General features: G+C 51.1%; 1 protein-coding gene across 2 annotated transcripts in view; it reads right to left on the bottom strand.

Annotated features, from left to right (window-relative positions):
• The window catches only part of POLR1C (RNA polymerase I and III subunit C), a 143,853-nt gene that overhangs the window by 64,152 nt on the left and 53,477 nt on the right, over positions 1 to 26,224 (bottom strand). For both annotated transcript variants that reach the window (XM_086925996.1, XM_086925997.1), the window contains exons 2-4: positions 18,309 to 18,380; positions 12,990 to 13,097; positions 11,201 to 11,333 (exon numbers count right to left, since the gene is read on the bottom strand). In XM_086925996.1, the coding sequence (XP_086782122.1) occupies positions 11,201 to 11,333; positions 12,990 to 13,097; positions 18,309 to 18,380 (313 nt within the window). The remainder of the gene's footprint in view (positions 1 to 11,200; positions 11,334 to 12,989; positions 13,098 to 18,308; positions 18,381 to 26,224) is intronic.

Here is a 26,224-nt window from a genome sequence, read left to right as displayed (position 1 = left end):
ATCGTCCATGCTCCACATCCTACCTTGGCTCCAGTACTCAAAGGGTCTGGGGTCAGTCCTGAGTCTACCCCCTCATCGTCCATGCTGCACAGCCTACCTTGGCTCCTGTACTCAAAGGGTCTGGGGTCAGTCCTGAGTCTACCCCCTCATTGTCCATGCTCCACAGCCTACCTTGACTCCTGTACTCAAAGGGTCTGGGGTCAGTCCTGAGTCTACCCCCTCATCGTCCATGCTCCACAGCCTACCTTGGCTCTCCTACTCAAAGGGTCTTGGGTCAGTCCTGAGTCTACCCCCTCATCGTCCATGCTCCACAGCCTACCTTGACTCTCCTACTCAAAGGGTCTGGGGTCAGTCCAGAGTCTACCCCCTGATCGTCCATGCTCCACAGCCTACCTCGGCTCCTGTACTCAAAGGGTCTGGGGTCAGTCCTGAGTCTACCCCCTCATTGTCCATGCTCCACAGCCTACCTTGACTCCTGTACTCAAAGGGTCTGGGGTCAGTCCTGAGTCTACCCCCTCATCGTCCATGCTCCACAGCCTACTTTGGCTCCTGTACTCAAAGGGTCAGGGGTCAGTCCTGAGTCTACCCCCTCATCGTCCATGCTCCACAGCCTACCTTGGCTCTCCTACTCAAAGGGTCTGGGGTCAGTCCTGAGTCTACCCCCTCATCGTCCATGCTGCACAGCCTACCTTGGCTCCTGTACTCAAAGGGTCTGGGGTCAGTCCTGAGTCTACCCCCTCATCGTCCATGCTCCACAGCCTACCTTGACTCCTGTACTCAAAGGGTCTGGGGTCAGTCCTGAGTCTACCCCCTCATCGTCCATGCTCCACAGCCTACCTTGGCTCTCCTACTCAAAGGGTCTGGGGTCAGTCCTGAGTCTACCCCCTCATCGTCCATGCTCCACAGCCTACATTGGCTCCTGTACTCAAAGGGTCTGGGTCAGTCCTGAGTCTACCCCCTCATCGTCCATGCTCCACAGCCTACCTTGACTCCTGTACTCAAAGGGTCTGGGGTCAGTCCTGAGTCTACCCCCTCATCGTCCATGCTCCACAGCCTACCTTGGCTCTCCTACTCAAAGGGTCTGGGGTCAGTCCTGAGTCTACCCCCTCATCGTCCATGCTCCACAGCCTACCTTGGCTCTCCTACTCAAAGGGTCTGGGGTCAGTCCTGAGTCTACCCCCTCATCGTCCATGCTGCACAGCCTACCTTGGCTCCTGTACTCAAAGGGTCTGGGGTCAGTCCTGAGTCTACCCCCTCATCGTCCATGCTCCACAGCCTACCTTGACTCCTGTACTCAAAGGGTCTGGGGTCAGTCCTGAGTCTACCTCCTCATCGTCCATGCTCCACAGCCTACCTTGGCTCTCCTACTCAAAGGGTCTGGGGTCAGTCCTGAGTCTACCCCCTCATCGTCCATGCTGCACAGCCTACCTTGGCTCCTGTACTCAAAGGGTCTGGGGTCAGTCCTGAGTCTACCCCCTCATCGTCCATGCTCCACAGCCTACCTTGACTCCTGTACTCAAAGGGTCTGGGGTCAGTCCTGAGTCTACCCCCTCATCGTCCATGCTCCACAGCCTACCTTGGCTCTCCTACTCAAAGGGTCTGGGGTCAGTCCTGAGTCTACCCCCTCATCGTCCATGCTCCACAGCCTACCATGGCTCCTGTACTCAAAGGGTCTGGGTCAGTCCCGAGTCTACCCCCTCATCGTCCATGCTCCACAGCCTACCTTGGCTCCTGTACTCAAAGGGTCTGGGGTCAGTCCTGAGTCTACCCCCTCATCGTCCATGCTCCACAGCCTACCTTGGCTCTTCTACTCAAAGGGTCTGGGGTCAGTCCTGAGTCTACCCCCTCATCGTCCATGCTCCACAGCCTACCTTGGTTCTCCTACTCAAAGGGTCTGGGGTCAGTCCTGAGTCTACCCCCTCATCGTCCATGCTCCACAGCCTACCTTGGCTCTCCTACTCAAAGGGTCTGGGGTCAGTCCTGAGTCTACCCCCTCATCGTCCATGCTCCACAGCCTACCTTGACTCCTGTACCCAAAGGGTCTGTGGACAGTCCTGAGTCTACCTCCTCATCGTCCATGCTCCACAGCCTACCTTGGTTCTCCTACTCAAAGGGTCTGGGGTCAGTCCTGAGTCTACCCCCTCATCGTCCATGCTCCACAGCCTACCTTGGCTCCTGTACTCAAAGCGTCTGGGGTCAGTCCTGAGTCTACCCCCTCATCGTCCATGCTCCACAGCCTACCTTGGCTCTCCTACTCAAAGGGTCTGGGGTCAGTCCTGAGTCTACCCCCTCATCGTCCATGCTCCACAGCCTACATTGGCTCCTGTACTCAAAGGGTCTGGGGTCAGTCCTGAGTCTACCCACTCATCGTCCATGCTCCACAGCCTACCTTGACTCTCCTACTCAAAGGGTCTGGGGTCAGTCCTGAGTCTACCCCCTCATCGTCCATGCTCCACAGCCTACCTTGGCTCCTGTACTCAAAGGGTCTGGGGTCAGTCCTGAGTCTACCCCCTCATCGTCCATGCTCCACAGCCTACCTTGGCTCCTGTACTCAAAGGGTCTGGGGTCAGTCCTGAGTCTACCCCCTCATCGTCCATGCTCCACATCCTACCTTGGCTCCTGTACTCAAAGGGTCTGAGTCGGTCCTGAGTCTACCCCCTCATCGTCCATGCTCCACAGCCTACCATGGCTCCTGTACTCAAAGGGTCTGGGGTCAGTCCTGAGTCTACCCCCTCATCGTCCATGCTCCACAGCCTACCTTGGCTCCTGTACTCAAAGGGTCAGGGGTCAGTCCCGAGTCTACCCCCTCATCGTCCATGCTCCACAGCCTACTTTGGCTCCTGTACTCAAAGGGTCTGGGGTCAGTCCTGAGTCTACCCCCTCATCGTCCATGCTCCACAGCCTACCTTGGCTCCTGTACTCAAAGGGTCTGGGGTCAGTCCTGAGTCTACCCCCTCATCGTCCATGCTCCACAGCCTACCTTGGCTCCTGTACTCAAAGGGTCTGGGGTCAGTCCTGAGTCTACCCCCTCATCGTCCATGCTCCACAGCCTACCTTGGCTCCTGTACTCAAAGGGTCTGGGGTCAGTCCTGAGTCTACCCCCTCATCGTCCATGCTCCACAGCCTACCTTGGCTCCTGTACTCAAAGGGTCTGGGGTCAGTCCTGAGTCTACCCCCTCATCGTCCATGCTCCACAGCCTACCTTGACTCTCCTACTCAAAGGGTCTGGGGTCAGTCCCGAGTCTACCCCCTGATCGTCCATGCTCCACAGCCTACCTCGGCTCCTGTACTCAAAGGGTCTGGGGTCAGTCCTGAGTCTACCCCCTCATCGTCCATGCTCCACAGCCTACCTTGGCTCCTGTACTCAAAGGGTCTGGGGTCAGTCCTGAGTCTACCCCCTCATCGTCCATGCTCCACAGCCTACCATGGCTCCTGTACTCAAAGGGTCTGGGTCAGTCCTGAGTCTACCCCCTCATCGTCCATGCTCCACAGCCTACCTTGGCTCCTGTACTCAAAGGGTCTGGGGTCAGTCCTGAGTCTACCCCCTCATCGTCCATGCTCCACAGCCTACCTTGGCTCTCCTACTCAAAGGGTCTGGGGTCAGTCCTGAGTCTACCCCCTCATCGTACATGCTCCACAGCCTACCTTGGCTCCTGTACTCAAAGGGTCTGGGGTCAGTCCTGAGTCCACCCCCTCATCGTCCATGCTCCACAGCCTACCTTGGCTCTCCTACTCAAAGGGTCTGGGGTCAGTCCTGAGTCTACCCCCTCATCGTCCATGCTCCACAGCCTACCTTGGTTCTCCTACTCAAAGGGTCTGGGGTCAGTCCTGAGTCTACCCCCTCATCGTCCATGTTCCACAGCCTACCATGGCTCCTGTACTCAAAGGGTCTGGGGTCAGTCCTGAGTCTACCCCCTCATCGTCCATGCTCCACAGCCTACCTTGGCTCCTGTACTCAAAGGGTCTGGGGTCAGTCCCGAGTCTACCCCCTCATCGTCCATGCTCCACAGCCTACCTGGGCTCCTGTACTCAAAGGGTCTGGGGTCAGTCCTGAGTCTACCCCCTCATCGTCCATGCTCCACAGCCTACCTTGGCTCTCCTACTCAAAGGGTCTGGGGTCAGTCCTGAGTCTACCCCCTCATCGTCCATGCTCCACAGCCTACATTGGCTCCTGTACTCAAAGGGTCTGGGGTCAGTCCTGAGTCTACCCCCTCATCGTCCATGCTCCACAGCCTACCTTGACTCCTGTACTCAAAGGGTCTGGGGTCAGTCCTGAGTCTACCCCCTCATCGTCCATGCTCCACAGCCTACCTTGGCTCCTGTACTCAAAGGGTCTGTGGTCAGTCCTGAGTCTACCCTCTCATCGTCCATGCTCCACAGCCTACCTTGGCTCCTGTACTCAAAGGGTCTGGGGTCAGGCCTGAGTCTACCCCCTCATCGTCCATGCTCCACATCCTACCTTGGCTCCAGTACTCAAAGGGTCTGGGGTCAGTCCTGAGTCTACCCCCTCATCGTCCATGCTGCACAGCCTACCTTGGCTCCTGTACTCAAAGGGTCTGGGGTCAGTCCTGAGTCTACCCCCTCATTGTCCATGCTTCTCAGCCTACCTTGACTCCTGTACTCAAAGGGTCTGGGGTCAGTCCTGAGTCTACCCCCTCATCGTCCATGCTCCACAGCCTACCTTGGCTCTCCTACTCAAAGGGTCTTGGGTCAGTCCTGAGTCTACCCCCTCATCGTCCATGCTCCACAGCCTACCTTGACTCTCCTACTCAAAGGGTCTGGGGTCAGTCCAGAGTCTACCCCCTGATCGTCCATGCTCCACAGCCTACCTCGGCTCCTGTACTCAAAGGGTCAGGGGTCAGTCCCGAGTCTACCCCCTCATCGTCCATGCTCCACAGCCTACTTTGGCTCCTGTACTCAAAGGGTCTGGGGTCAGTCCTGAGTCTACCCCCTCATCGTCCATGCTCCACAGCCTACCTTGGCTCTCCTACTCAAAGGGTCTGGGGTCAGTCCTGAGTCTACCCACTCATCGTCCATTCTCCACACCCTACCTTGGTTCTCCTACTCAAAGGGTCTGGGGTCAGTCCTGAGTCTACCCCCTCATCGTCCATGCTCCACAGCCTACCTTGGCTCTCCTACTCAAAGGGTCTGGGGTCAGTCCTGAGTCTACCCACTCATCGTCCATGCTCCACAGCCTACCTTGACTCTCCTACTCAAAGGGTCTGGGGTCAGTCCTGAGTCTACCCCCTCATCGTCCATGCTCCACAGCCTACCTTGGCTCCTGTACTCAAAGGGTCTGGGGTCAGTCCTGAGTCTACCCCCTCATCGTCCATGCTCCACAGCCTACCTTGACGCCTGTACTCAAAGGGTCTGGGGTCAGTCCTGAGTCTACCCCCTCATCGTCCATGCTCCACAGCCTACCTTGGCTCTCCTACTCAAAGGGTCTGGGGTCAGTCCTGAGTCTACCCCCTCATCGTCCATGCTGCACAGCCTACCTTGGCTCCTGTACTCAAAGGGTCTGGGGTCAGTCCTGAGTCTACCCCCTCATCGTCCATGCTCCACAGCCTACCTTGACTCCTGTACTCAAAGGGTCTGGGGTCAGTCCTGAGTCTACCCCCTCATCGTCCATGCTCCACAGCCTACCTTGGCTCTCCTACTCAAAGGGTCTGGGGTCAGTCCTGAGTCTACCCCCTCATCGTCCATGCTCCACAGCCTACATTGGCTCCTGTACTCAAAGGGTCTGGGTCAGTCCTGAGTCTACCCCCTCATCGTCCATGCTCCACAGCCTACCTTGACTCCTGTACTCAAAGGGTCTGGGGTCAGTCCTGAGTCTACCCCCTCATCGTCCATGCTCCACAGCCTACCTTGGCTCTCCTACTCAAAGGGTCTGGGGTCAGTCCTGAGTCTACCCCCTCATCGTCCATGCTCCACAGCCTACCTTGGCTCTCCTACTCAAAGGGTCTGGGGTCAGTCCTGAGTCTACCCCCTCATCGTCCATGCTGCACAGCCTACCTTGGCTCCTGTACTCAAAGGGTCTGGGGTCAGTCCTGAGTCTACCCCCTCATCGTCCATGCTCCACAGCCTACCTTGACTCCTGTACTCAAAGGGTCTGGGGTCAGTCCTGAGTCTACCTCCTCATCGTCCATGCTCCACAGCCTACCTTGGCTCTCCTACTCAAAGGGTCTGGGGTCAGTCCTGAGTCTACCCCCTCATCGTCCATGCTGCACAGCCTACCTTGGCTCCTGTACTCAAAGGGTCTGGGGTCAGTCCTGAGTCTACCCCCTCATCGTCCATGCTCCACAGCCTACCTTGACTCCTGTACTCAAAGGGTCTGGGGTCAGTCCTGAGTCTACCCCCTCATCGTCCATGCTCCACAGCCTACCTTGGCTCTCCTACTCAAAGGGTCTGGGGTCAGTCCTGAGTCTACCCCCTCATCGTCCATGCTCCACAGCCTACCATGGCTCCTGTACTCAAAGGGTCTGGGTCAGTCCCGAGTCTACCCCCTCATCGTCCATGCTCCACAGCCTACCTTGGCTCCTGTACTCAAAGGGTCTGGGGTCAGTCCTGAGTCTACCCCCTCATCGTCCATGCTCCACAGCCTACCTTGGCTCTTCTACTCAAAGGGTCTGGGGTCAGTCCTGAGTCTACCCCCTCATCGTCCATGCTCCACAGCCTACCTTGGTTCTCCTACTCAAAGGGTCTGGGGTCAGTCCTGAGTCTACCCCCTCATCGTCCATGCTCCACAGCCTACCTTGGCTCTCCTACTCAAAGGGTCTGGGGTCAGTCCTGAGTCTACCCCCTCATCGTCCATGCTCCACAGCCTACCTTGACTCCTGTACCCAAAGGGTCTGTGGACAGTCCTGAGTCTACCTCCTCATCGTCCATGCTCCACAGCCTACCTTGGTTCTCCTACTCAAAGGGTCTGGGGTCAGTCCTGAGTCTACCCCCTCATCGTCCATGCTCCACAGCCTACCTTGGCTCCTGTACTTAAAGCGTCTGGGGTCAGTCCTGAGTCTACCCCCTCATCGTCCATGCTCCACAGCCTACCTTGGCTCCTGTACTCAAAGGGTCTGGGGTCAGTCCCGAGTCTACCCCCTCATCGTCCATGCTCCACAGCCTACCTTGGCTCTCCTACTCAAAGGGTCTGGGGTCAGTCCTGAGTCTACCCCCTCATCGTCCATGCTCCACAGCCTACCTTGACTCTCCTACTCAAAGGGTCTGGGGTCAGTCCTGAGTCTACCCCCTCATCGTCCATGCTCCACAGCCTACCTTGGCTCCTGTACTCAAAGGGTCTGGGGTCAGTCCTGAGTCTACCCCCTCATCGTCCATGCTCCACAGCCTACCTTGGCTCCTGTACTCAAAGGGTCTGGGGTCAGTCCTGAGTCTACCCCCTCATCGTCCATGCTCCACATCCTACCTTGGCTCCTGTACTCAAAGGGTCTGGGTCGGTCCTGAGTCTACCCCCTCATCGTCCATGCTCCACAGCCTACCATGGCTCCTGTACTCAAAGGGTCTGGGGTCAGTCCTGAGTCTACCCCCTCATCGTCCATGCTCCACAGCCTACCTTGGCTCCTGTACTCAAAGGGTCAGGGGTCAGTCCCGAGTCTACCCCCTCATCGTCCATGCTCCACAGCCTACTTTGGCTCCTGTACTCAAAGGGTCTGGGGTCAGTCCTGAGTCTACCCCCTCATCGTCCATGCTCCACAGCCTACCTTGGCTCCTGTACTCAAAGGGTCTGGGGTCAGTCCTGAGTCTACCCCCTCATCGTCCATGCTCCACAGCCTACCTTGGCTCCTGTACTCAAAGGGTCTGGGGTCAGTCCTGAGTCTACCCCCTCATCGTCCATGCTCCACAGCCTACCTTGGCTCCTGTACTCAAAGGGTCTGGGGTCAGTCCTGAGTCTACCCCCTCATCGTCCATGCTCCACAGCCTACCTTGGCTCCTGTACTCAAAGGGTCTGGGGTCAGTCCCGAGTCTACCCCCTCATCGTCCATGCTCCTCATCGTCCATGCTCCACAGCCTACCTTGGCTCCTGTACTCAAAGGGTCTGGGGTCAGTCCTGAGTCTACCCCCTCATCGTCCATGCTCCACAGCCTACCTTGGCTCCTGTACTCAAAGGGTCTGGGGTCAGTCCTGAGTCTACCCCCTCATCGTCCATGCTCCACAGCCTACCTTGACTCTCCTACTCAAAGGGTCTGGGGTCAGTCCCGAGTCTACCCCCTGATCGTCCATGCTCCACAGCCTACCTCGGCTCCTGTACTCAAAGGGTCTGGGGTCAGTCCTGAGTCTACCCCCTCATCGTCCATGCTCCACAGCCTACCTTGGCTCCTGTACTCAAAGGGTCTGGGGTCAGTCCTGAGTCTACCCCCTCATCGTCCATGCTCCACAGCCTACCTTGGCTCCTGTACTCAAAGGGTCTGGGGTCAGTCCTGAGTCTACCCCCTCATCGTCCATGCTCCACAGCCTACCTTGGCTCCTGTACTCAAAGGGTCTGGGGTCAGTCCTGAGTCTACCCCCTCATTGTCCATGCTCCACAGCCTACCTTGGCTCTTCTACTCAAAGGGTCTGGGGTCAGTCCTGAGTCTACCCCCTCATCGTCCATGCTGCACAGCCTACCTTGGCTCCTGTACTCAAAGGGTCTGGGGTCAGTCCTGAGTCTACCCCCTCATCGTCCATGCTCCACAGCCTACCTTGGCTCCTGTACTCAAAGGGTCTGGGGTCAGTCCTGAGTCTACCCCCTGATCGTCCATGCTCCACAGCCTACCTCGGCTCCTGTACTCAAAGGGTCTGGGGTCAGTCCTGAGTCTACCCCCTCATCGTCCATGCTCTACAGCCTACCTTGGCTCCTGTACTCAAAGGGTCTGGGGACAGTCCTGAGTCTACCCCCTCATCGTCCATGCTCCACAGCCTACCTTGGCTCCTGTACTCAAAGGGTCTGGGGTCAGTCCTGAGTCTACCCCCTCATCGTCCATGCTCCACAGCCTACCTTGGCTCCTGTACTCAAATAGTCTGGGGTCAGTCCTGAGTCTACCCCCTCATCGTCCATGCTCCACAGCCTACCTTGGCTCCTGTACTCAAAGGGTCTGGGGTCAGTCCTGAGTCTACCCCCTCATCGTCCATGCTCCACAGCCTACCATGGCTCCTGTACTCAAAGGGTCTGGGGTCAGTCCTGGGTCTACCCCCTCATCGTCCATGCTCCACAGCCTACCTTGGCTCTCCTACTCAAAGGGTCTGGGATCAGTCCTGAGTCTACCCCCTCATCGTCCATGCTCCACAGCCTACCTTGGCTCCTGTACTCAAAGGGTCTGGGGTCAGTCCTGAGTCTACCCCCTCATCGTCCATGCTCCACAGCCTACCATGGCTCCTGTACTCAAAGGGTCTGGGGTCAGTCCTGAGTCTACCCCCTCATCGTCCATGCTCCACAGCCTACCTTGGCTCCTGTACTCAAAGGGTCTGGGGTCAGTCCTGAGTCTACCCCCTCATCGTCCATGCTCCACAGCCTACCTTGGCTCCTGTACTCAAAGGGTCTGGGGTCAGTCCTGAGTCTACCCCCTCATCGTCCATGCTCCACAGCCTACATTGGCTCCTGTACTCAAAGGGTCTGGGGTCAGTCCTGAGTCTACCCCCTCATCGTCCATGCTCCACATCCTACCTTGACTCCTGTACTCAAAAGGTCTGGGGTCAGTCCTGAGTCTACCCCCTCATCGTCCATGCTCCACAGCCTACCTTGGCTCTCCTACTCAAAGGGTCTGGGGTCAGTCCTGAGTCTACCCCCTCATCGTCCATGTTCCACAGCCTACCATGGCTCCTGTACTCAAAGGGTCTGGGGTCAGTCCTGAGTCTACCCCCTCATCGTCCATGCTCCACAGCCTACCATGGCTCCTGTACTCAAAGGGTCTGGGGTCAGTCCTGAGTCTACCCCCTCATCGTCCATGCTCCACAGCCTACCTTGGCTCCTGTACTCAAAGGGTCTGGGGTCAGTCCTGAGTCTACCCCCTCATCGTCCATGCTCCACAGCCTACCTTGGCTCCTGTACTCAAAGGGTCTGGGGTCAGTCCTGAGTCTACCCCCTCATCGTCCATGCTCCACAGCCTACCTTGGCTCCTGTACTCAAAGGGTCTGGGGTCAGTCCTGAGTCTACCCCCTCATCGTCCATGCTCCACATCCTACCTTGGCTCCTGTACTCAAAGGGTCTGGGGTCAGTCCTGAGTCTACCCCCTCATCGTCCATGCTCCACAGCCTAACTTGGCTCCTGTACTCAAAGGGTCTGGGGTCAGTCCTGAGTCTACCCCCTCATCGTCCATGCTCCACAGCCTACCTCGGTTCTCCTACTCAAAGGGTCTGGGGTCAGTCCTGAGTCTACCCCCTGATCGTCCATGCTCCACAGCCTACCTTGGCTCTCCTACTCAAAGGGTCTGGGGTCAGTCCTGAGTCTACCCCCTCATCGTCCATGCTCCACAGCCTACCTTGGCTCCTGTACTCAAAGGGTCTGGGGTCAGTCCCGAGTCTACCCCCTCATCGTCCATGCTCCACAGCCTACCTTGGCTCCTGTACTCAAAGGGTCTGGGGTCAGTCCTGCAATATCCCCTCATTGTCCATGCTCTACAGCCTACCTTGACTCCTGTACTCAAAGGGTCTGGGGTCAGTCCTGAGTCTACCCCCTCATCGTCCATGCTCCACAGCCTACCTTGGCTCCTGTACTCGGTCTGGGGTCAGTCCTGAGTCTACCCCCTCATCGTCCATGCTCCACATCCTACCTTGGCTCCTGTACTCAAAGGGTCTGGGGTCAGTCCTGAGTCTACCCCCTCATCGTCCATGCTCCACAGCCTAACTTGGCTCCTGTACTCAAAGGGTCTGGGGTCAGTCCTGAGTCTACCCCCTCATCGTCCATGCTCCACAGCCTACCTCGGTTCTCCTACTCAAAGGGTCTGGGGTCAGTCCTGAGTCTACCCCCTGATCGTCCATGCTCCACAGCCTACCTTGGCTCTCCTACTCAAAGGGTCTGGGGTCAGTCCTGAGTCTACCCCCTCATCGTCCATGCTCCACAGCCTACCTTGGCTCCTGTACTCAAAGGGTCTGGGGTCAGTCCCGAGTCTACCCCCTCATCGTCCATGCTCCACAGCCTACCTTGGCTCCTGTACTCAAAGGGTCTGGGGTCAGTCCTGCAATATCCCCTCATTGTCCATGCTCTACAGCCTACCTTGACTCCTGTACTCAAAGAGTCTGGGGTCCGCCTTAATCGGGATGAGCCCGAGCCGGTGCGCCAGGATCTCGTCTTGGATAATGGAGGTGTTGTTGTAAATGAAGACCTTCTCCACTGCCATTGTAGGTACCTGGGTTTCATAAAATAGAGGAATCAAGACAGAAGCAAAAATCCAGAACCAATAGACACCTTTGACTCTCCACCAACATGTCCACACAGACAAAACAAGCAACACCACCTTCCCTCCAAAAACAGAGAAAAACCTGTAACAAATCACAGTCCCTGCAAGGGTGGAGATTACCATCTGGATGAAACCATGGCTAGGACTGAAGATAGGATGAAATAGATTCAGTGCACGAAAGCCAGAGCGGGTGAAATTAAAAGTGGCATTCTGTACGCAAACCTTTTTTCTCCCTAAGGAAATATGTCCAGTGCATGCCATGGGGCCCGCACTACAGCAATATTTATTTACATTGCTTCGAAAGCAGTCATTGGTGCTAATTTGATCACAGATACAGAAGGATAAAAAGCCCAGCCTGCATACAATGTTCATAGTAACAATTAATCTTCGAAATAAGATAGAAGGATAAGGAGAAGCGGGTAAGGAACCAGTTTGCAAGACCATGTTCATCTATGTGTTACCTGGGAGTGGTGGGAATGGAAATGCGGAGGGAATGGTGGGGAGGGGATAGAGGTATTACACATGCAGCCAAAGAACTGTGCATAGGGGAGAATTAAAATAAAAGGAACAGCTGGATTAAAAAATGTCTCGGGGCAAAATTAAAGAGCAGACTGCCATGCTGAAGAAATTAAATCAAAACAGATTGCCACGCTGGTCTCCTGTAGGTTAATTACAAGAGAATAGAAGGCACTGACTCTTCAAAGAATGATGCATTTAATTCGACATGCAATCTTTCCAAATCATCTTTAACGCTGCAATGGGGCTATTTTAAGAGAGCAAGAGCCCCTCCTCTGATTAGGAGTGTATGGAATCTGTCAGACATTGACCAGGGGAAATAAATGATTACTGTAAAGTCTGTCAAACCATCAATTGTAGGGCAGCAGTTGCAGGTCAAAGGCCAGGTCTTCCACATATTTATGTAATGTCCAGATTTAGTCACAATTCTATGACCAAATCCCCCATATCGTATCTATACGCTGTGAGAACAGGACACAAAGCGCACCTAGCTGAGCCTGACAATTGAGCAAACAAATTACTGCCACTTTCTGCATGTAAAGTCTGCAGATGACAGGTTTCCAGAGACAACCAGTTGTTTTGCGGCTATATTATCTTGTGTGAAACAAGAAACTTTGGGAGCGAGTAATCTAAAATCTGTTCTCGGACGAAGGACCCTTTTCATATCATATCTAAAAAGTAATCATCATGATCCTAGCTGGTTTCCTGATGTTCGTCTCATATCCCTGTTTCTGTCAAATAATTCACAAGTGAGTCCAATGCCAAAGGCTTGGAGGTCTCACCTGAACATGAGATGGAATGTTTGTCACTTTACCTACTTCTGCACGACACAACTCCCCTACAGCTGCCACCCTTCCCGGTTTGAACACTGAAGACAGACGTGACCAGCTCAAGGTGTTTACCTTCTGGCAAGTTGAAGTTGTCCATCTTAAATCCCTGGCTTCTGTGAGTTCATATGTTTTGACTGCCATGAGCCACAGGAGTTTATGTGAAATTGCATTCAGATTATTCAACACAAAGAAGCACCCAGGAAGTTGTCAGCACACCATTGCTCCCCACCAAGTAATAGACATGGACACAGGACAGTACCTCAGCAAGAAGAACGCGTCGGAAGGCGTTGGCAATTGCAGCATCAAGTCCCACCATGTCAAACTCCAACGTACTGTCCTCCATCTTGACCACGTCTATGTGGAAGTTCTAAAATATAAATGGAGGGTGGTAAGGTTCTGCAAGCATTGGGATGCAAGTTGTAACGTGACAGGCAAGGTCTGTCCAATGTCTGTCACAAAGTACCCAGTGACACCAAAGGAAGGCAATACCCAAGGAAGAGTGATCTTTGTGACAGAACTTCACCATAAAACGTCTCTTCCAGAAACGGTCAGGTTAGTTTTAAAGACCTTATCCAACTCCTACAGTTTCAGGAAAGGGACATTTTATGGAAAAACTCAATCTAAGAAAAACAAATGTGTCTCTAAACCATGCTTATCCGGGGAGTAGCTTGAAAGTTAGTCGAGGCTCCCAGCTACCTAGAAGTAGTGTGCAGTCCAGCCTACTAAGAAGCTTTTGCTTGGCTGAATTTGAATATATGTAAATTAAAAAAAGTAAAAGGGTGCATTTTCCTAACTTATTAGCAATAAATGTTTGCAGAAAAATGGGTGGAGTTCAAAACTATATTTAAAGCTGATAATGCAGTGATAAATCATTGGGGAGACTTGTTCCTATTAATATTACATTGGTACCAGAGGCACTGCACCTTTGGCTGTTATGCATTACCAATCTAGGGGCATTTAACATTGACAAAACCATTTTTATATTACTGCTGGCAACCGTGCAAGATGAGCTGAGGTGATCTCTGCTGGTAATCTTGCATATGGTGGCCAGGAATGTAATCTAATCTGTTAAACTCACTATTACAATGCTAATATTAGTAGCTTGTGATGAGGTTCATTGAACATAAATAGCTCTTACTACAGAAAAGGATGTAAACCCCTGCCCATTACTTTGAAGAGGCTGATATTAAATTAAATGTGAGAAAAGGCAGCCGGGTAAAAGAGGATTGCACTGCCAGGACTAGTCACAAAGATAACAAAATATTGCCCACCTCAGATGGTCAGCTGCCACATGACCACAAAGTTCAACATAAATTCAAAAGGGTATGAGAGGCATTATATATACAAGTATGTACAGAGAGCAAAAGAAGGAATTCCACGTTGTTGTTTTGTGATCTTAAGGTTCTTTTATAAAAGATGCACTTGATTTTCGTTCGTAGACAGCCAACGTGTTTCGCCCAGACATGGGCTTCTTCAGGGCGATAGTATAAAGTAGTAAGTTCGCCAGGTAAGTAAGACCAGGTCCAAATTCTAATCAAGTCCGCGTCGGGACAATTGAAGTAAGAGGAATCAACCTTTCAAGTTAGAAGCAAAAGTAGTCCAATAGTTTGAGAGGACTCAAGTATTCGCCTTTGCTGAACTGATCCGCCGTCTGGTCCGGCGGGGAAAAGTGGTTTCCGGGCCAGGACGAGACGGCGCTGGACAAGGCTTGTATACAGAGCTCTTCTTGCAAATACTCTTTGCATCTACTACGGATCAGCTCAGCAAAGGCGAATAATTGACTACTTTATACTATCGCCCTGAAGAAGCCCATGTCTGGGCGAAACACGTTGGCTGTCTACGTCTGAAAATCGAGTGCATCTTTAATAAAAGACACCTTAAGATCATAAAACAACAATGTGGAATTCCTTCTTTTGCTCTCTGCACATACTTATGTTTTACCTTGTATATATATTGCCTCTCGTACCCTTTTGAATTTAGGTTGATATATTAAACAATATTGAAGCAATTTATGGCACTCAAGCACAGACGGACCCCCAACTGCTACAAAGCCCCCCCCAAGCGCACCCACGGCCCCTTCACCTGCCGAAACTGCACCTTCACCTGCACCAGCGACGCCATAACACCGGCAGCAACGGGATACGGCAGACTACGATGCATCCTGCTCAACACCCGCTCCGCATATAAGCACGCCGTCGAGCTCTGGGACCATCTCACCACCGCATCCCCAGACATCGCCTTCCTGACAGAGACCTGGATGAACGAAACCTCCGCCCCAGACATCGAAATGGCCATCCCCGACGGATACAAGATCGCCCGCAGAGACCGCGCCAACTGAGTCGGAGGAGGGATCGCCATCGTCCACAAGAACACCATCAGGGTCTCCACGAACACAGACGACACCCTCACCACCGCCGAACACCTGTACTTCTAGATCCACACTGACCTCAAAACCACCCTCAGAGGCACCTTCATCTACAGACCACCCGGGCCACGCCTCCAATTCTGCTACTCCATCGCCGACTTCATCAGCACGCACGCACTGACCTCCACCAACTACATCCTGCTCTGCGACCTGTACTTCCATCTGGAAAACAACAACGACAGCAACTCCTCCACCCTGGTCGACAACCTCGCCACCCTCGGACTGAAACAGATCGTCACAACCGCGACCCACATCGCCGGCCACACGCTCTATGCCATCTTCTCCTCCAGCCCACACGTCACCTACAGCCATGCCTCCGAGCTCACCTGGACCGACCACCACTGCGTCCACTTCACTTTCCAGAAACCAGTCATCCACCACCGCACCCCACAGTTCCCCCGCCGAAGCTGGGGCAAAATCACCAAAGAACTACTGGAAGCACACCTCGCACTCGACTCACCGACCACCCCCACCAACCCAGAGGAAGGGGCCCGCTCCCTCAGACTCTGGATGGAAAACTGCGCCAACACCATAGCACCAGTGCGACAACCCGCCGACAGACACCAGCCAGAGAGCCAGCTGGTTCACCCCGGAGCTTCTAGCCTCCAAACGCACCTGCCGGAAACTCAAAAACATCTGGCTTAGCGATAGAACGACCGCCAACCGCGCAGCCCACAAAAACGCCATCCGCAACCACCACCACCTCATCAGGACCACCAATAGAGCCTCGTTCACAGACCGCCTCGACAACAACGCACACAACTGCAAAGAGCTCTTCAACATGGTAAAGGAACTCTCCAGTCCCAGCTCCTGCACCAACGACATCCCGCCGTCGCAAGCCCTGTGCGACGCCCTCGCCGCCATCTTCCACCACAAAATCACCAACATCCACAACAGCTTCAACTCCCGGATGAACCCAACGGACCCCACTACGACAAACTCACCCAACCCCACCGACCACGACCTTCTGACCACATGGACCAGCGTGAGCACCGAAGACATAATCAAGACCATGAGCACCATCCACTCAGGCTCCCCATCAGACCCTCTCCCCCACCACATCGCCAACAAAGACAAAAGCCTCATCGCACCCCACCTGCGCAACCTCATCAACATCTCCTTCGAAACCGCCACCTTTCCTGAGAGCTGGAAGCATGCCGAGATCAACTCCCTACTAAAAAAGCCCAAGGCGGACCCGAGCGACCTCAAGAACTTCCGGCTCATCTCCCTGCTTCCGTTCCCAGCAAAAGTCATCGAAAAGACAGTCAACACCCAGCTCACCCGCTTCCTAGAAGACAACGGCATCCTGGACCCCTCCCAGTCTAGCTTCCGCAGCAACCACAGCACTGAGACTGCCCTCAGCCACCACAGTTGACATCAGAATCCTACTCGACAACGGCGAGACAGCAGCCCTCATCCTCTTGGACCTCTCCGCCGCCTTCGACACCGTCTGCCACCACACACTTCGCACACGCCTCTACGACGCAGGGATCCGAAAAAAGGCCCTGGACTGGACCACCTCCTTCCTCACCGACAGAACCAGGAGAGTCCGCCTCCCCCTGTTCCAATCCGGAACCACCAGAACCATCTGCGGCGTCCCGCAGGGATCCTCCCTCAGCCCGACGCTGTTCAACGTCTACATGGCTCCCCTCACACGCATCGCCAGACTACATGACCTCAACAATCGCCGACAACACCCAGCTGATCCTCTCCCTCATCAAGGACCCCCTCACCGCCAAATCCAACCTGCACGTGGGTATTAAGGCCGCCGCCGACTGGATGGAGGCAAGCCGGCTCAAGCTGAACACGGATAAGAGGGAGATCCTCATCCTCGGCCCCAACCTCTCGGCGTGGGACGACTCCTGGTGGCCTCATTCCCTGGGAACCCCCCGGCACCAACCAACCACGCACGCAACCTGGGGGTCATCCTCTATTCCAAGCTCAGCATGACCAACCAAGTCAACGCAGTCTCCTCGTCATGCTTCCACACCCTCTGTATGCTCAAGATCTACAGATTGATCCCAACTAACACGCGGAAAACAGTCACCCACGCCCTCATCAGCAGCCGACTCGACTACGGAAACGCCCTCTATGCCGGAGCCCCGTCCAAACTCATCAGCAGACTCCAAAGAATCCAGAACGCCTCCGCACGCCTGGTCCTAGACGTCCCACGCAGAGACCACATCACCCCGCACCTGAGACCCCTGCACTGGCTCCCCGTCGACAAAAGAATCACTTTCAAACTCATGATCCACGCACACAAAGCACTTCACAAGACCGGCCCAGCCTACCTCAACAGCAGACTCTCCCTATACGTACTCGAAAGGAGGCTCCGCCGAACTATCCCAGGCAGCCGTCCCGCACATCCACAGAGCCACCTCCGAAGGCAGATCCTTCTCCCACCGTGCCGCGGTCACCTGGAACGCTCTACCCCTACACCTACAACAGACCACAGACCTCCCGGAGACTACTCAAGACCTGGCTCTTCGACCACTAGCTGCAGCGCCCCCCCCCCCCTTGAGATCCTAACGGGTGAGTAGCACGCTTTACAAATTTATTGATGGCATAAAGACGCTCTCACCACAACTGAAACACACCTGCAGCATGGTATCTTGGCAGTCATTTTTACTTTGTTAAACTCTGGTATCGTTGTACGAGTACGTAAAGGCACGGAGACAAGGTTGCGGTCAGCATATTCTTTCCACAGGACACTCTGTGATCCAAGTATCTACTGAACATTACCATCACAGACCTCAATACAGATCACCAAGGAGTGGTTCACACATCTTTGTGCAAACAGGAAGCACAGGTTTGTATGAAAGGAAGTCTAAAAAACCTAGAGCTGGACAGGATAAGCCCCGTAACTTACATATTTGCAAACTCACTGTGAAAGAAAATGTAAATTAGTAACAGATAAATACTGGGCAGTCATCAATGTGCACAAATCCAACCCCCTACCACCATCCCTAAATAGTTCCACAAAACTGAAAGGGAAATACAACAACCAAACGTATCTTATGTGAAAGCTGTAAATTTATGAGTAACAAAACAGAACCTGAAAATGTGTACCTATCAATCGAAGAACCACCATTGCCAATATGAACTACGCCTGTCCAGCACAGCAGTAAACCAAACCAAACAAAAGCTCCTTACCTTTTCAAACTTCGCCTGGTTCCAGCTGTCATCGTATCCATGGTAATTCCCAGGGAAATCAGTTGTGTGTACCTAGAGTAAAATCAGAACAGGAACAGATGAAACAAGAGTCAGCCTAGACTGACCTGATAGAGTCTTCTAGGTCAACACACTTTTTGAGGATCCTCGTATTGCATGCGACAGTCAAATCCTTAACTGTCCCAACAATCGCATCACAATTTCAGAATTAATCAATTCTTTTTTCATCTCACTTTCCTGAACCATGAATGTTCACTGGAATCTTGTGTGAGGAAAGCTGGGGAACTTTTTCATGTGCAGGTAGGAATGGGTTTTTGCTGGTGGCTTCAACTTTACAAACTGAACATGAAAATCATCCAACTGATCACTATATGCCTTTCAAATGGCGTGTTTCGGAACACACTATGAATAACATAGCCCACTGATGTTCCATAAAATGAGGTATAAAAAGCTCTCTTTACCATTATCATGGCTGTCCGAAATAACGATCAAAATTCTATAGCTCTTTACATATGAGCTACCATACGAGATTGTAAAACTTTAAAATTCTAACCACACATTGTTATTGGGCCTGTTTTTTTTCTGTTTCACAATTTAATTTTATTGTTGAGGACAGATTTGGTGTTGCAAGGAGCACCAGCAGTATACAGTAAATGACAGCGATGTTGATCTCAACATTTTCAGTAATATCATATCTGCGTTCATATAATAAACATATATTTGCAAATAACTCTTTACATTAAACAATAGTACCATGCAAGTATCACAGAAAGCGCCCATAGGTCTAGGGCATGTAGGTCTGAACCATTCAGTGTAAAAGCAGTTATAGTCTACATCTATATCACAACACAACACAGTCATCTCAATACCTCCTAGACAGCAGAAACAGAAGGGGGAGGTTCCAGGTCCAATCCCCGGTTGTCCACCCACCTCATTCATATTTCATAGTGTTTCTGAGGGCACCTCTCGCCGTAAAAACAGGGATCTCTATACCTATGCAGAAGTCAAGGCCCTTCTTCCATATTACAACAGAGGGCGGAGATTCATGCCCTTTTTTAGTGATATAATAATTGTATGCCTTTTTATTTAACTGAATCATGGTTATGGAAGAAAGGTTGCAATGCACCATTTGTCTGTGGAGTGGAATGTGAAGGTTTCAATTAGTACATGTTTGAACCATAAATAGAAAACTTACAGTACCAAACATTTTAGAAAGATTAATTTTTTTATCTTGAACGTAATAAAAATGGCCTAGTCACACCAGGACTTGGCTAATATTAGCAGCAAGGGTGGCGAAGCGAAATGTTGCCAGATCTTGGTGTGGGGTGGACCCCTCGCTATCTGCAACAGGGACAAAGATTTAGATTGATGTCAACAAGCAAATCGAGTGATATACCAGGGTAGAGGGTGCCCCAAGAAACACAACACAAGAAAATGTGGCAAGTGGGCACATACAGACTCACGTGGGTAAGATTACAGCTCTTGATCGGAAAGGGGGTGGGGGGGGGGGGGGTGGTATGGGAATTACACATCACTTGGCGTCGTTTAGGGCCACAAGAGCTTTCATTCACACCCATTCATTAATGAACTGTTTACAAACGTGTGTAATTGCTGTTAGGCATACCTCTATGTCAGAAAAAGCAATATTGTCATTGGCAATCATGTTTGGAGTGTACTGAGCATCAGTTTAATAAAAAGATGTAAAACATTTTTTTAAAGGAAAGAAAGATATGTTCTAGTCTTCAATATTAACGAGGCTGAGAAGGCATGATGTCACTGGACTCACAAACTCGTTAATTAAGTGGTCACTTTAAATTCACGCACAAGAGTAATATTAAGATTTTTTTCTGGGTCCGTTCTGGACAATTTCGAATCAATTTCGAATCAAATATTTAGATAAAGCTTTGATGACATTTTGAACCACACAGAAAAAATGTTAATGGAAAACTGTCATGATTTCAAAAATTATCATTTGAAGGCTATTGGAAATCATTAAGGCCCCATAAAGTTGACTGGCCTGTTTTCTTATATATTACTTGACAAGCTATTATATACATTTGTAAAAGATGAGCAACAATCATATAGCATATAATAAGGTTTCACCTAGACAGCGCATGCACTGTTTCTGCAAGACTTTTTACATACAGCCTGCCCATAGCTTACCATTTTTAGCTTCAATGTCGCTCTTATTTCCTTCTGGACTGTTTGTCACAACATTAGGGCATCAGGCCCCCTTCTTGTGTTTGGCCCTCCCCTCGAGCATGAACCAAGTACTTGTGTCCCTTACTGTTCTTGTTTTGGAGCTAGTGTTTTCTTTGCGATTAAGCACTTCATATGAGCACCTGGGATTTTCAGTTTGTATCCGATATCTCCATTCATGTAGATTCTATTCGTTCACACCTGTATTCCTTCCATGTTGCTTCTTTTCCCTCCCATCCCCACTCTGTACTCTACGCCACACCACTCTTTTCAACTCCACTCTACACTGCACTTTATGACACTGCACTCTACTCTGCACCACTTCACTCTACTTTGCGTCACTCTAGATCATAGCACTCCACACCACTGCACTGTGCTCCACTCTACCCCATTCCACACCTCTCTATTCTACTCCAGTCAATTGCACTCTAGTCTAATCCACTCTACGCCAGCCCTCTCCACTCAATGCACCTCCACTACACTCTATGCCAATCCTCTCTGCACAACATTACTCTATGCTACTGCACTTTACGTCACTGCACTCTCTGCTAGTGCACAATACAGAACTCTACTCTGCACCACTGCACTCAACGCCACTGCACGGAACTCCACATTATGCCACAAGGTGCCACTGTAACTCACTCAACACAATGCCACTACCTCACTCACAACTATCCCATATCATGCCACTCTATGCCAATCCTCTCTGCACAACATTACTCTATGCTACTGCACTTTACGTCACTGCACTCTCCGCTAGTGCACAATACAGAACTCTACTCTGCACCACTGCACTCAACGCCACTGCACAGAACTCCACATTATGCCACACGGCGCCACTGTAACTCACTCAACACAATGCCACTACCTCACTCACAACTACCCCATTCCATGCCACTCTACTCTGCTTCACTATTTGCCACTCCACTCTACACCACTCTTCTCTACGCCAGTCCAATCCATTCTGCTCTATGCCACTCCATGCCACTTCACACCAGACCACTCTACTCCACTCTGGGCTGCTGTACGACATGGCTAAAAGACACTGGCAAAGCCAATAGCTCTTGTGTAGGCAAAACCTATTGGCTTTGCCAATGCTTGTTTAAATTATATATAGGATACTTACACCTTAAAAGAATATCCATGAATATTGGCCTGTGCCAGTTTTTTTCTCTTTCGTTCCTCCTTCTGTGTGTTTACATCCGTGTGTCTCTCAATCACTTCAAGTAAAGAATGATAGAATTCCACATATTGATAAGAGTCTTGTAAAAATATTAAAATACTTTAATTATATATTTAATATTTCAACAAGGTGCTCCTTGAAATGCATAGCACCTGTGCTTTGTAATTGTGTTGACTAAACTTTTAACTGTGTATGTATGTGGAGTTGAGATTCGTTTTTTGAAAAAATATAAAATGTTTAAAAAGGTTAAGAAATGTTCCTAAGTAAATGCAAGAAGCTCCATGTAGGAGGCTGGCTCAGTATATGGTGTACACCTATTGGGAGGCACCATGCACTAGGTCCAGGAAACCCTTAGTGATAGTAGAAGTGATCCCTGATAACCAAAGCTCTCAAGGGGTAGCTGTTGAAGAGAGGCTAGGGCTTATTTAGGAGGGTGTAAAGCGGGTACATCACCACACAGTCAGTCCATGGAGCTTACACACAAGAAAAAAACCACAACAGTGTTAGAAACATACCTTGTATTTATTATACACCAAAACTAAAACTACTCTGGTAGATCTCCTACACGGAGATATTAATACACAATAAAACATACTTCAAAACAGGTAAGTAAGGCACATAAAACACATGGGCCCGTATGAGGGGGGAGCCAAACCATATACTAAGTAAATGGCATGTGATGCAAATACCAAACCAAGGCGAACACTCGAGGAACTAGGGACCAGCAGGAGCACTGAACCACCACAGGCATGTAACTAAGAGTTACTACACACCCGTGTGCAGAGGTGATACCCGACGACAGTGTCCATAGGATAACGTCCAGGAGGAGCAGGAGCACAATGCAAGCCCCGTTTGATAAAAGCTACAGATTGATCCCACCCCACTTCACTGAGTTGTGATAACACTGTTCCTTTTCCTATCTCAGAGACCTCGGTTTGAACAATACATTGTTTGAAGTAGTCAGGAGTTTGCTGAATGGGAGCCAAGTACATTGCCTTCAGGGAAACAAATGCCTCTTGACAGCCAACCGTCCAATTCATCTTCTTAGGCATCTCCTTAGAGGTGAAATCATTGAGGGTGTCACAATGGAACCATACACCTTAACAAATGTTCTGTAATACCCAGTCAGGCACAGAAAAGCTCTGATCTGACACTGGGTAATGGGAGGAACCCAATCCACAATGGTTTGGATTTTGTTCTCCAAATATTGAACTTGGCCTCCACCTACCAGGTGGCCCGAGTATACAACTTTGCTTTGCCTTCTCTGGCACTTGCTGCCCTTGATCGTGAGGCCTGCCTTCTGCAGGGCCTCAAGTACACTCCTGAGGTGGACCAGGTGATTCTGCCAGGTGGAGCTAAAGACAGCAATATCATCTAGAAATGTTGCACTAAAGTCTTACAGACGTGTCAGAACTTGATTCACCAACCCCTGGATTGTGGCCTGTGCATTTTTTAAACCAAAGGGATTTACTGTGAACTGGTAGTACCCACCATTGGTTGAAAATTCAGTTTTGGGTTTGGCAAAATCTGTGAGCCTGGTCTGCCAATAGCCTTCAGCCAGGTCAAAGGTGCTGAGATACCTGGTAGAAGCCACTGTATCTAAGTTCATCTGCCCTGGGGATAGGATGGGCATCAGTCTTGGTGACTGCATTGAGGCCTCTGTAGTCTACACAAAACCTCACCCCTCTCTTTCCGCCCTGGGAATGAGATTTGGGCACAAAGACTACTGGAATTGCCCAAGGGCTGTCTGAAGGCTCAATGATCCCTAACTGTAGCATTTTCTGGACCACTGTCCTGACACAATCTCTAACATGGTCAGGTTGCCTGTAGATTTTACTCTGTGTCCACCTGATGGGCATACCAGGCAGTTTGACTGGGTGTCAGAGAAAAGAGTTCTGGGAACCGACTGAGAACCTCTCTACAATCAGTGTGTTGTTGCTCAGTGAGGCTGTCTGCCAAGACTACTCCCATCCACTGAACCATTAACAGGGTTGTGCGAGAGGAAATCGGGGAGAAGGTCACTCTCTTCCTCCTGTCCCTCATCAGTTGCCATGAGCAAGCTCATGTTATCTCTGTCAAAGTAAGGCTTCAGGCGGTTCACATGAAGCACCCTATGGGGCTTCTGAGACTGCCTATGTCCACCATGTAGATGACCTCCACTTTCTTCTCCAAAACTGTATGGGGGGGGCCTCCACTTGTATTGGAGTGCTCTTGGTGCCACAGACTCCAATACCCACACCTTCTGCCCTGGCTGGTAAACAGTCAGAACAATCTTTTGGTCATGCCATAACTTCTAAAGTTCTTGGCTAGCCTCTAGGTTTTTACTGGCATTCTTCATATACTCAGCCATATGTGAACGCAGGCCTAGTACATGGTCTACAATGTCTTGCTTGGGAGGTTTTAAAGGCTCCGACCAGCCGTTTTTCACTAGACAAGGTGGACCTCTAACTAGATGTCTAATTAGAAGCTCGAATGGACTGAAACCCACTCCCTTCTTTGGAACCTCTCTGAAGGTAAAAAGAAGGCAAGGTTATATCCCCTACCGAGCTTGTCAGATAGTCCCATGATCTAACCCATTGCACTGGATGGCAAGTTGTGGTAAATATATAATTTACTGCACACTCTTTCCAGATTGCTTTCAGGTTGCCTAACAAGAAGTTTGCACTCGGTCAACCACCACCACCTTAGGAAAACCCACTGTGGAAAAGATTACCAAGAGGGCTTTGGCCACTGCAGGAGCTGTAGTGGCCCTGAGGGGAATAGCATCTGGGTATCTGGTGCCATGATCCACCAGCATATAACTGTTTCCAGAGAATGCTGGAGGGTCTAGGGCACAGGTCTTCAAACTGTGCGGCGCGACCCCAAGGGGGGCCGTGGAGTGATGCCAAGGGGTCACGCCTTCACAGTCACACTCCTGCCGAGGCCCAAGGGCTTCAGCCTCCCTCCTCCCTCATCGTGTGTTTCAGCCCGGCTGCTGCTGCAGTGAAACTCAGGACCGCTCATTCTGAGAAAAAGGATTCACTTCTACACTCCCACTAGAAACCTCCGCTCACAACTTTCGGCGCTAGCTAGCATCCCCCGGGTAAAAAGAGCCAGGATGGGCGAACGAGCCTTTTCCCACGCCGCAGCAAAGAAGTGGAACGAACTGCCTGTGGCCCTCCGACTCACAGAATGCCACCTGGCATTTAGGAAAAAACTAAAAACTCTCCTTTTCCCCCACTTCGACTAAATCAAGCAATGATGCCCACTGCACCCGTTCTCTAACAAACTTAGCGCCGTGATATCCCTTTGGGATGATTGTTAGCGCTCTACAAGAAACCTAAATAAAATAAATAAACTCGAGCTGCTGTGGCTCGGCTGGGCATGGTCTGTAGTCATCTCATGCACGCTGAGTTTTTCACAGGTCTTTAAAGACCATTTACATGTCTTTGTAAACTTGTTACAGAGGCTTAGTTTTTTCCTGGTTCCAGGACCCCCTGGGCCCCCACTCTGCCTGCTCCTTACATTTGTATTTTACAATTACTGTTGTACTGTGAGAATGCATTTAATGAAAAGGAATATAAAGTAGGGTTGCCAAAAGAAAAATGCCTGCCTGTTTTGTTTAAAGAGCCTGAAAGACCTCCTCTTGACACTAAATAGACTTTTGAATACAAAAGTATGTATGCATCCCTTATGTGACTTTTCTTTCTTTTTTCTCTTCATCAGTCATGGAGCATTGAGGCAGCCCTGGAACACAATTAAAAGTGCTTTCTATGTATATTGCTGTTCGAAGTATGCACAGATGAATGCTGAAAATACAGCTTTAGGCGACTGCTAATTTTTGTACCGACTGGCCCATCAAAATAATCTGCTGGCAACCCTAACCATAGGACTGTAAGTTTGCTGCAGGATAAGCACATTATTTATTTCCTCCACCCTCGAACCCCGATTAATGCCGCAATAGTTTAACTTAGATCTTAAACCCTACGCCGTCGTCAGTAACATGATGAGTTACTTCAAGTGTCTGGAATGCGCCCTGCATTCAGACAACTCACTTCTCATTCTCGCCCTTCACTTTCACGCTCACCCTGCACTCACACTGATCACCATGCACTCACACCATTCACCCACTCACCCTGCACTCACAGTGATCACTCTGCACTCACAATGCACTTGCGCTGTTTACCCTATACCTCACCCTGCAGTCACACGAGTACACTACTCATCCTGCACTCATGTGACACTTCACTCACCTGTCCCACTCACTGCTCAATATGCAACTTACTCAAACAAGCCCATCAGTAATCATACGTTCATTCTGAACTTGCGGTCGCACCCAAATTCATAAATTCATACGCTTCCTCACTCACCCTGCACACTCCTCTTACCCTACTCTTGCACTGTTGCATTGCTCACCGTGCACTCACATGGGCACTCTTGTCATCTACACAGTGTGCAGACGGTTAATCTGACTGCTACAAAGAACGTGTACTATGCAGATCACAGAACTGAGTGCGAGTAAACTATGAGTAGCGCT

This window comes from Lissotriton vulgaris, chromosome 6 (genome assembly GCF_964263255.1).
Source record: "Lissotriton vulgaris chromosome 6, aLisVul1.2, whole genome shotgun sequence".
Lineage (NCBI taxonomy): Eukaryota > Metazoa > Chordata > Amphibia > Caudata > Salamandridae > Lissotriton > Lissotriton vulgaris.
Note: the sequence above shows the minus strand (reverse complement) of the source record. Positions and strands in the feature narration are given on the sequence as shown.